Source organism: Suncus etruscus, chromosome 3, assembly GCF_024139225.1.
Source record: "Suncus etruscus isolate mSunEtr1 chromosome 3, mSunEtr1.pri.cur, whole genome shotgun sequence".
Classification (NCBI taxonomy): domain Eukaryota; kingdom Metazoa; phylum Chordata; class Mammalia; order Eulipotyphla; family Soricidae; genus Suncus; species Suncus etruscus.
Genome location: NC_064850.1, coordinates 44,473,094 through 44,484,038, shown reverse-complemented (window position 1 = coordinate 44,484,038; position 10,945 = coordinate 44,473,094). Strand labels below are relative to the sequence as shown.

Below are 10,945 nucleotides of genomic sequence, written 5' to 3'. Positions count from 1 at the left end.
TGTTGAAATTGCTAACCTTCTCCTGCCAACCATTTCCCCTAAATGAAAGATAACAGAATTTTGATGCCAAGATTCCTTTCTTCTTTCATTAAAAACAAGAGGTTTTACAAGACGCAGTGGAACTTTCCTGGAACCTTCTGACCCTGCAGGGCTGGGCTGAACTGGGCACCGAAGGGTCCAGTGCCTATGGTGCCAATGTCAATAGGCTTTCCTGGGGCCCAGGAGTGATGAATTTCCTCCGTTGGCCTCCTGCTCACCCTCAAAAGTGGAATTGGGAGAGTTTCACTACTGGTCCCTGTTAGGTGCTAGGAACACAGCCCACAACTAGCATTCTCCAAGGCAGGTCTAAACTGACTCTCAGAGGAACACCAAGAATCGGTCTATGCCACCCAGAGAAGTGCAGTGGGTGGGTTTATACTCATCTCAAAGAACCTTGGTATCAGCAGCTCTCAGGCAGGGTCTCCAGTGATAGTCCCTTAAAGAACTCAGAAGCCCAGTTCCTCCCCCAGGCTCTAGTTCCCCTTGCCGCCCCCCCCCACCCCACCCTTCTGGGGCTTCTCTGGAATTTTGAGCTCTTCTCTCCCTAAGGTGTGCTCAGCTGCCACTGGTCTCAGGCAGGAGCCAACATGCTTAGTCCTTCTCACACTCCGAATTATTCATAGGAAGCTGCATCTCACTTCAACAAGGAAACCATAAGAAATGGGTCTCAGGGGCTGGAGAGATAGCACAGTGGTGTTTTCCTTGCAAGCAGTCAATCCAGGACCTAAGGTGGTTGGTTTGAATCCCGGCATCCCATGTGGTCCCCCGTGCCTGCCAGGAGCTATTTCTGAGCAGATAGCCAGGAGTAACACCTGAGCACTGCCGGGTGTGGCCCAAAAACAAATAAAAAAAGAAAAAAGAAAAAAAGAAATCAGTCTCAGAACTAAGAGAAACATTTATTCAGGGGTATGTTTCTTCTTCTAGAGAGGGAAGACCATGTGCAGTGTTCTCGGGGGTCCCTCCTGGCTGTGCTGGAGATTACAGAGGGATCTGTCACCTGCAAAGCAAATAGCTCACCCCTGGAGCCCCTCTCCAGCCTCTCTTGGGCATCTTTCTTTGCATAAGCCACTTAGCTACACCATCAGAGCAATAGTTTCGCCTTTAACTCAGTTTTCTTTATCTCCAGGAAATGTTTCAGTTCTTCCATCACTAAATTGTTTTCCTTTAATATTTGGGTAACATTCCTCATGGCTTCACAAAGGTCCTTACTCTGCTGAAAAGCAAGCTGGAGAGGAAAAAAAAAAAAAAAGTCTACTTTTATGTCACAGCTTAAACCCCGAGAGCCCACTGCATGCTTGGGAGCTAGTGAGTAGCATTTTAGGCTTCAACAGGCTCAGAACAGGGCTAGTTTAAATGGGATATGAGTCTCAGTCTTACGCAGTTATCTGGCTAGATCATAGTGCCATAGAAAAGCATGCACCAGGCACAAACTAAGAGAGGTTCTGCATAGAGCTCAGAGCTCAGGTTGGGACCACAAGCAAGGCCTGTGACTTTCCAAAGCTTTGCTTGGTCTCAGTAGGACCTTCTGTGCCCTGGACAGCACAAGAACAATGACAGTGAAAGGGCAAATCTACTGATACCAGTGAATCAACAGTGGGATTCAGCTTTACAAAGAGATGGGCCTGGATCAAATTCTAGACATACCAGTGTACATGCTCACTGGCATGGTTCTCAGGGGAACAGACAGCAGAAATGAACAAGCTCACACTAACCAGGGCCTGCTCCAGCGGCGTCCAAACAGGATCTGGGGTTAGTTCACAGGAGGGATGTGTGCTGCTCCACTCCCCATCCACACACTGTAGTTGCTGCACACCCACCAAGTGGTATCTGCACAGGGGGAAAATCTTAGATTACACAGACTCCTATGGTCCCTGTTCAGCCATAAGAGGGTCTGTCTCTCTAAGAGCTGAAAAATTAGAAGGGATCCCTTGGAACGGCTGTTTAGGGCAGTTGCCCCTGGGAATATAAGCCCCTGACTCTAGCAGGGGTCCTCAAACTTTTTAAACAGGGGGCCAGTTCACTGTCCCTCAGACCATTGGAGGGTCTGACTATAGTAAAAACAAAACTTAGGAACAAATTCTTATGCACACTGCATATATCTTATTTTGCAATGAAGAAACAAAACAGATACAAATACAATATGTGGCCCGCTGGCCATAGTTTGAGGACCACTGCCTAGAGCAAGGGGCTTGTGGTTGCTCCCCCCTGCTACATTGGCTTCTCTGGATGTTTGCTGTCAGACTAATAGAAAAACTGTTGGTTGGACTCACTACTTCTATTGTCCTGTTTCTTCTACCTTTTCCTTTTCTCTGGTTCTCTCTCTGACTGACCCCTTGCCTTAATCCTAACCTCAGCTCTCTCTTTCTCCCTTTCCCAGCCTATGGGTTGGCTGTAAGGCCACAGGCTTCCCCGCCTTGCTTGTTTTCCTCTTAAACCTGGTCTCCAAAAAACCCTTATCTTGTCATGATCCTGCCATTTCTTCTTGTCAAGGGTTGACAGCCAGGTATGACTCTGTGTGTCAGTGTCTGAGTCTGCAAATGTATATCTCGGGAATTTGGTCCTATTATCTGCAAAGCAAACAGCTCACCCCTGGTGCCCTCTCCAGCCCCTCATGGGCACCTTTCTTTGCATAGTCAAAGTTATATGGGTTCCAGTGTGACTGTGTATGTCAGTTTCTGGGTGTGCAAGTGTGGGTTCAGTACACCAGGTATAACTCTGTATGTACATCTCAATATTCTGGGGTGAATAAACAAGCATCTCAGTTTATGTGGCGTGAAGGATATTGTCTGCTTGTGTTGGGTTACACTCTGAACTTCAGGGGGTGAGCAAAGGTTTGTTGTTGTTGTTTTTTTTTCTTCGTTCTTTGGTTTGTTTGGTGTTTGGGCCATATCCAGTGATGCTTAGGGGTTATTCCTGGATCTGTGCTCAGGAATCACTCCTCACAGGCTAGAGGATCAAACCTGGTCAGGCCACATACCAGGCAAATGCCCTCCTGCTGTACTATTGCTCTGATCCAAGCAATATTATTTTTATTATTCATTAAATGTAATAGGCACCTGTCCTCTGAGAACTCACACACAGTATGTTTTAAACAGCCCTGAAGTCTCCCAACTAAATCTTAGGGACAGGCTACTGAGGGCCTCATGCCCTGGGTGCACCCTACCATAGAGCAAAGCCAGAGAAACTGAAGCCAGGAGAGCTGAGACTTATGACAGTCACTGGGTGCCTGACTCAGGCCAGTCATGCCAAGGATCTGCTCATAATAGTCCGATTCTGAGCATTCCTGTGACCTGGGTTTTCTTGGGGGTTTTCTTCAGAGACATATATAAATATTTTTTTCTTGTCAGAGAAACAAAGTGGCCCTTTTCTTGTGACAGAGGTATGGAATGCCTGGTGATGGAGAAGTAGATCTGGGAGCTGGTCCAAGCTGTATAGAGTCAGGGCACAGGTTCCTGGGCATCACCCACCAGTGCAGCCAAACTGCAGTTCAGAAGCTGCACCCTTACCTCTCTCTGCAGTGATATGTGATCCTAGATCCAGAACTGAAATCTCGTCCTACAAAGTAGCCATGGCTGGGTTTCTGGGGTGGGCTGCAGTCTCCTGGGGAACAGGTGTCAGATGACTGTCAGGACAGACCCCTCTCCAGCTTTGTTCTGATGTAGAAACCATGTGAGAAATTTTGGATGGGCAGGAGCTAGAAGGAAGGAAATTTCTGTTGTGCAGGTGAGAGGTCAAGACAGGCAGAGGCAGCAACAAATGGCAGAGAAGAAAGGAAATAGGGCCGCCATAGATTGTGATGTATGGTGGAACAAATTGACATGATGTGAGAGCCTGGTTAAAAAAAAAAAAAAAGGCAGGTGGAGTGGAGAGCAGATCTTGGACAGAGCAGCATGCCTGGAGGTGCTGAGTGAAGGGGAACTTGCACAAGTTTATCCCTAGCTCTAAATATATTCTCGTCACACAATCTGGCCGTGTGCTTCTTAGTATCCTGAAGGACCTGAATGCTTAGATTCATTCAGATGTTGGCAGCAGCTCTCTGCCTTTTCACTCAAACTTGAATGCAGCTTGAATGGGCAAAGACAGAATTAACTACAGAAGAGTGAAATATTATTTGGCAATAAAAGGGAGCTGTAAAGCCCCAGGAGTGGATGACCCTTTAAGAAAGAAGCCAGTAGGAACTGTGGATATCTGATTCCAGGTTCATCTCATGGAACTTCAGATATGCGAAGGGCTGTAACAAAACAGAGAGAGCAATGAAGGACATTTCTATGGGACTGAAAACATGGAAATGTAATGAGAAGCACATGGCGGACACATGAGAAAGCCTCTGACCGAAGCTCACCAGAGGTAAGTAAGAGACTCAGTGATCATCTTCTTTTGGTGAAAAACACCCCATTGGTAAGTCATATAGATTCACGAGAGTTATAAGCTGTGTGCCGACTTAAGGTCACTCAGTTGAGGCTGTGTGACCTGAGGTGCTGTGGATCAAATAGGGGCCATGTACACTTCAAGTCTGAACTCAGCCCATGGTGTTTGCTATTCCTAAACTGCCCTTTTATAAAGCCTTTAAATGATGAAACAAGCAGTGCTAGAATTTGCCCTTCCAGGTGAGTTTTTAAATAAATTATTCATTAAATCATTTTAGTAAAGTATGACAAATAATTTAAATAAAATCTGATCAGGATTGCACATTAAGGCCAATTTTTCCCACCTAGGATCATAGTATATCTTTCTCTTTTTTCAAGTTTTATTTTATGTTCAATATATTTTCATACAGTGCTCATAAATGGAATTATTTTCACATTTTAACCTTCATCTAATAATTAGTACTAAAAGGTTGATTTTAAATATTTATCTTACATCAAAAATTAACTTTAGCAGAATTCTTGAAGTTCTTATGAATATTTTGTATATAATGATACTTTGAAAATTATTATGGAAATATATACTATGGAAACAGCAGAGATTTAGGAATGTGTACATGCATGGTATTGACATACCACTAATCTTATCATTGCTTGTAATAGCAAAAATGCAGAAACAAAATCAGTTCTTCAGTATGAGACATGTGGGCTTGAGATGACTCAATGGAGCTGAGTGGAGGTGAACTGGAGGCTCTGTTTGAACCCTGGCACCACATGGTCCCTGCCTACCACCAGGAGACAGGACTAGACTCCAGCACCACCACTGGGTGTGGTCTCCTAACCAGAACATAAACTAAGGCATATCACATGTAGTTACTAAAAAGTGTGGAGATGGTTATACATCTTAGAAACATCTGGGCTAGAGTGCTAGCACAGTAGTATGGTGTTTGCCTTACATGTAACCGACCAGGGACGGACCAGAGTTCAGTCCCCAGCATCCGATGTGGTCCCCAGAGCCTGCCAGGAGCAATTTCTGAGCACAGAGCCAGGAGTAACCCCTGAGCACCACTGGGTGTGCCCCCCCCCCAAAAAAAAAGAAACTTCCCATGAAGAATGTCATATTATAAAAGCAATTTTAAAATGTGGGTCAATATCCCATTTTTGTGGAGTGAGAGACTTGGGCCCACCTGGCAGTGCTCAGAGCTTCCTCCTGGCTTTATGCTCAGGGGCCATTCCATGCAGTGCTTAGAAGGCCATAAGGGATGCTGGGATCAAACCTGGGTCTTTAGGGTGCAAGGCAAGTCCCTACTCACTGTACTATCTCTCAGGCCCCAACGATATTTCTTTTTTTGTTTGTTTGTTTTGGGGCCACATCTGGCAGCACTCAGGGCTTACTCCTGGCTCTGCACTCAAAAGTTACTCCTGGCTCTGCACTCAAAAGTTACTCCTGGCTCTGCACTCAGAAGTTACTCTTGGCAGGCTCAGGGAACCATGTGGGATGCTGGAAATTGAACCTGGGTTGGTGATATGCAAGGCAAATGTCCTACCAGCTATGCTATTGTTCCGGCCCCATATTCCATTTTTACATAAATATGTATGTGGGTCTGTGTGTGTATTTGTTGGTTTAAACTATCCCCATAAATGTAAGAAAATGTATGAAATAGGCAGCTAATTTCTCAGAGATCTATGAGGTGTAATGGTAGAAGAATGGTATACCATTAATTTAGATCATTTTGTCAGAAATGAGTTAAGGTTCACCACCACCACCAAACCATTTTGTTGCATTTTTTTTCTAATTTTTTTGGGGGGGCCACACTCATTTGATGCTCAGGAGTTACTCCTGGCTATGTGCTCAGAAATTGCCCCTGGTTTGGGGGGACCATATGGGACACTGTGGGATCAAACCATGGTCCTTCCTTGGCTAGCGCTTGCAAGGCAGACACCTTACCTCTAGCATCACCTCGCCGACCCTTGTTGCATTTTTCTAATAAAAACTTTAAGTCATGCTGTAAAGAAAAATTTTGTCATTGTTATGGGGATCGCACCCAGTGATTCCTGAGATGAGAGATGATGTGAGAGATGAAGAACAGGCCCTTTTATGTACAAGGAGTGTTCTTTGCCACTTGAGTCCACGACCTTAAAATCTAGAGACGGCAGGACAGGAATGCCAGTTGAGAAAGAAAAAAGGCAAAGGACTTGTGTGTTCATCTCAATGGGATGTCTTTCTCTCTTTTTATTTTTATTTTTGGTTTTTGAGCCACACCTGGTGATGCTCAGGAGTTACTCCTGGCTATGCACTCAGAAATTGCTCCTGGCTTGGGGGACCATATGGGACGCCGGGGAATCAAACCAAGGTCTGTCCTAGGTCAGTGCTTGCAAAGCAAAAGCCCTACCACTTGCACCACTATTCCAGCCCCATCTCTTTTTATTTTTTATTGATTTATTTTCTTTGGCCACAACTGCTGTGCTCTTGAGCTACTCTCATCCCAGAGCTTCTTGTTTACCCTAGGCCTAGGGACTGTGCTGTGGTGGGAAGCTGGCCTGGGATCTTTCATGCAAAGCTTATGCTTGGTCTATTGAGTAGCTGAGGCTGATCTCAGAGCCTCACTTGCTTCCTGCCTGCTGGGGGTGTGATGATCAGGGCATGATTAAGGGACTCTACTCACTGGATTTGCAGACAGGAGGAGAGGGTGTCCACATGTGGTCCTCTTGGCACTTGCTCCAGTTGCTGCCCTTGAGAACGTAATTGTCCTGGCACTTGAAGATGACTGTATCATTCTCTTGTGCAGGCTTTTGGGAACTGGACTCACCATTCTCTAGCACAAGGTCAGGACAGTGGCCCACTGGGGAAGAAAATAGACAGGGCCTGTTCCTCAGGCTTCCTTGTAAAGATGAATGTCTGAAACCCAAACAAGCCATGATCATAGAGGGTGAGAAAGATAGCGCCTGAGTATGTTATGTGCAGAGTGACCAACAGTTGGCTGGAACTGGCCAGCGATCATCTACACATATGCCTGGGAATTACTGACAGTGGTTCCTCTTTCTGCTAAGCAGGGCTCAAACTTCTCCAGTATGCATGCAGCTAGAAAGACACATGACTCATCATTTTACTGTTTGGGTTTGCTTTCCCAAGTGAGAGAAAGAAGAGATGCAGAGGACACAGACTGGTTACATGGGGAAAAGGCGAGCGCACTGAAGGCAGTGTTAAGGGAAAGCCAATGTAGATATTCTCAGAAACACTCAGGAGAAAGCAGATATGAGCTGTGTGTGCTCTCTGCAGCACAGAAGATAGAGGAGAAAACTCGTGGACTTAAGTAAATCCTTCAGATATTAGTTATCACATTTGTCAACTGAGAACAGAAACTTCCCCATTCGAGAGTTATTAGATCTTGGAAAGTATCTTTACATCATAGAAAGACATATGATGCATTAGCTTCAAGGTAAGAAGTGAGAGTGCATATCTGGGGTTCTCAAACTTCCCTTTTTATTTGGGTCACCTGGAAAGCTTTATACAATTCCTAAAGTTTTTCCAATATTCGTACCAATATGGTGAAGAGTCAGAACCCTTCCTGTTGGACCCTAACTTCTCTGTTTTCAGCTTGTTCATTCAATTCCTGTATGCAAACCACTCTGAGGAACCCTGTCATAGACTCTGTCTTAGTGTGTGCTGTTCATTGTTAAAAGTCAATATAGAGGTTATGAACTTGGTTCATTCCCTCTGTCTTTTGATTATGATTTTTAATCATCTAACATTTTAAAGCAGTGGGTCCTGAAACAACACTTTCCTAAAATAGCTTGATCTATGAAGAAACTCTAATTATGTAGAGTAATAGAATCTATCATTGTATCTACTTCAGCAACGCTCTATCGTTCTATTGGATTCAACCAGATTGGCCAAATAAATACCAATCAGAGCAGCTCCTTCTAAGAGGGAGCTCTTCACATGGGCCACCGAGGGCGAGAAAGGGTCCCTCACAGACAGTGAAAGGTTAGTTCCCAGAAGATGGGGACTGAGAAAGTGGACAGGGCTGAAGGAGGGTCCCTTACCATGGCACGTGGGCGTGGGGGCATCCCACTCATTGGAGGCCTGGCACGAAAGGTCTTTCTGGCCCACAAGATGGTAACCCTTCACACAGATGAAAGTTCCCATATGGTATTCTTCATCCTCCACACCAATGAAAATGCTATAGTTCACAGAGGGGAGCTCTGGGCAACTCATTTCTAAAAGAAAAAAGAAAGTTTTCCTTCGCTATGAGACTGTCCTTTCTTGTACTGTTAACCCTGCCTTCTGGAACTTGTCCACAGTCATGAGAAACTTCATTCCTCCCTTTGCAGAATTCCCATCAAATTATTTTCAAAAGAATAACAGGGATTTTACTCAAGTTTATTCATCAGTTCCTAAAGAAACCATTTTGGGGGCTTAGAGTCAACCAGACTGCTCATGATTGCTACATTGGCACCATTTTTATCCCCAGACAGGAAAAAAAGCAGGTAAACACACAATTCATAGAGTAAAATCATCAGTAAAGAATTCTCAAATCCCAGTGGTGGTTAGAGCACTAAGCTACAAAAGTTAGTTTTTCAATAAAGGACATACCTTTCATTCAGTTAAATTGAATTAAAGTTCTAAATCAAGTACTGAGGTTAATAAATAAAAACATACAAACCATGGGAGGTAGAAGTCAGCCACATAAGCAGAAGAGCATGTATACACCAACAATTCATCTTGGCATTAATTACTTGACCCAGGCTGGCAGTATTCTAGCATAGCTACATATCTAATGTACCTAGACAAAAATCAATCTTCTAAAATTGTTCAAGACTGAAAATCACTTCCCTCCTACACTTTTATGCCCAAAACTTTTAAAGCAAAAACAAAAAAAAACCACATTCAACAGGAAAAGCTGCCCTTCGAAAGTTGCTGCAAGAGGAACTTTACAAGAAAACGAAACCAACTGTCAGAGGAAATTTGGTTTCAGAAACTGCCCAGGTTTTCTTGTGCAAACCAGAGACTAGCCCCTTTGAACGAGAGGGCAAAACTGCCACCCCAGGAGCTCTCCAATGACCTCCCCTTTGTTAATATTTGTCTGGTTATAGTGCACTTTCCGTAACTCTCTTCAATGTTCAGGTTCTAGAGACAGGAAGGCCTGAGCACTTTCCCAGAGGGACCCTTATCTGAGTGCTCCACCCCAGCTTCTCCATCCAAGACTTCTTGGTTTTCCTCCAGCCAGAGCTTGATGCCAAGGAACAGCTTAGCCTTCTGGTCTCTGCTCCATAAAGTCACCAGGTCCCACAGCAACACTGTCCCATTGACTAGGCTGTTCAGGCTGCCAGCCCTAGCTCCTGAGACCAGTAAAACAGATGACAAAGAGAGAAGACAGGATAGACTGGTAGAATTGAAGCAATGGGCTTTTGGTGCTCTTTCAGGGCTGTTAGATCACACCTTACTTTTACCCAAAACAAAGGCATTCCCCCAACTTCCTCTTTCCTTTTCACCTATCCCTTTGATATGTAAATGTCCATCTAGACTGGAGTAGTTTGACATAGGTACTTTTGCCACTCACTCGACCATACCCCTCCTGGTTGGTAAATAAAGAGGCTTCCATTTGGCTTAGGGCACTAAGTGGGACCATGCAATGAGAACCAACCGACTTCATGATTCTCTTCAGACTGGCATGGCTTATTAATTCTTCTCAGCTACCCTGCTTCATACCCATTCACCTGGAGTTGGAAATAAGGCATGTGAGGTGATTTCACACACAACCCTCCACTAAGGCCTTGTTGATTACTTGGACTTTGGTGGGGAGAATGAGTTAGAGTCCTACACAATTTTGTTTTTGTTTTTCAGCCTCAACTAGCAGAAGCAGCGCTCAAGGCTCACTCCTGGCTCTGTGCTCAGGGATCACTTCTGTTGGGCTTAGAGGACCATATGGGAGGCTGGGGATTGGACCTTGCATGGCTACGTGTGAGGTAAATGTCCTCCCACCTGTACTCGAAACCTAAGTCCTTCACAACTTTAGATTCTAATAATGTGATGGGCAGACACAGTGAGAACTGATGCCATTCCCTGCCACCTGCTGCCCCTGACTATCTATAAGCCTGGAGTAAAAACAGCCTTTCTTGGACCTTCATTCCCTTTCTCTGCTCTCTGTAACACAAAGCAAGACTGTGCTAACTGAGCTAATACAAAGCAGGACTGGATGACACCAGTCAGGAGACATACCAGTACTATCACCCAGAAATGTGACACATACAACAATACTATACTCATCAGATGCTATTCTTTAATAATTTACAGTTTTTCTTTGCTCAAGTAAGATGCAAGCCTTGACAGTGAGCATATATTATAGAAAGCTGATGATACATTCATGAAAGCACAAATGTGTCAAAGATTTAACCAAGTCACCAATAAAATTTTAGAGAAGTCCTCTTAGGCAGTATTCTGGTGACCCAAGGAGTATTGTGTCCAGTGATCTCTTGTGTAGCTCCATATTGTGGGCATTTTTTCTTTGTATGCCACATATGCTGGTTCTTTTGTGTGT

General features: G+C 44.5%; 1 protein-coding gene across 1 annotated transcript; it reads right to left on the bottom strand.

The window, feature by feature from the left end:
- Nucleotides 1-946: 946 nt before the first annotated feature.
- C4BPB (complement component 4 binding protein beta) lies at nt 947-9,410 on the bottom strand. The gene is made up of 6 exons (XM_049770754.1): nt 9,071-9,410; nt 8,451-8,624; nt 7,070-7,246; nt 3,546-3,639; nt 1,752-1,866; nt 947-1,264 (listed from the first exon to the last, which is right to left on the bottom strand). Exons 1-6 carry the CDS (start codon nt 9,126-9,128, stop codon nt 1,121-1,123), a joined length of 762 nt encoding a protein of 253 aa, XP_049626711.1. The 5' UTR covers nt 9,129-9,410; the 3' UTR covers nt 947-1,120.
- Nucleotides 9,411-10,945: the final 1,535 nt, after the last annotated feature.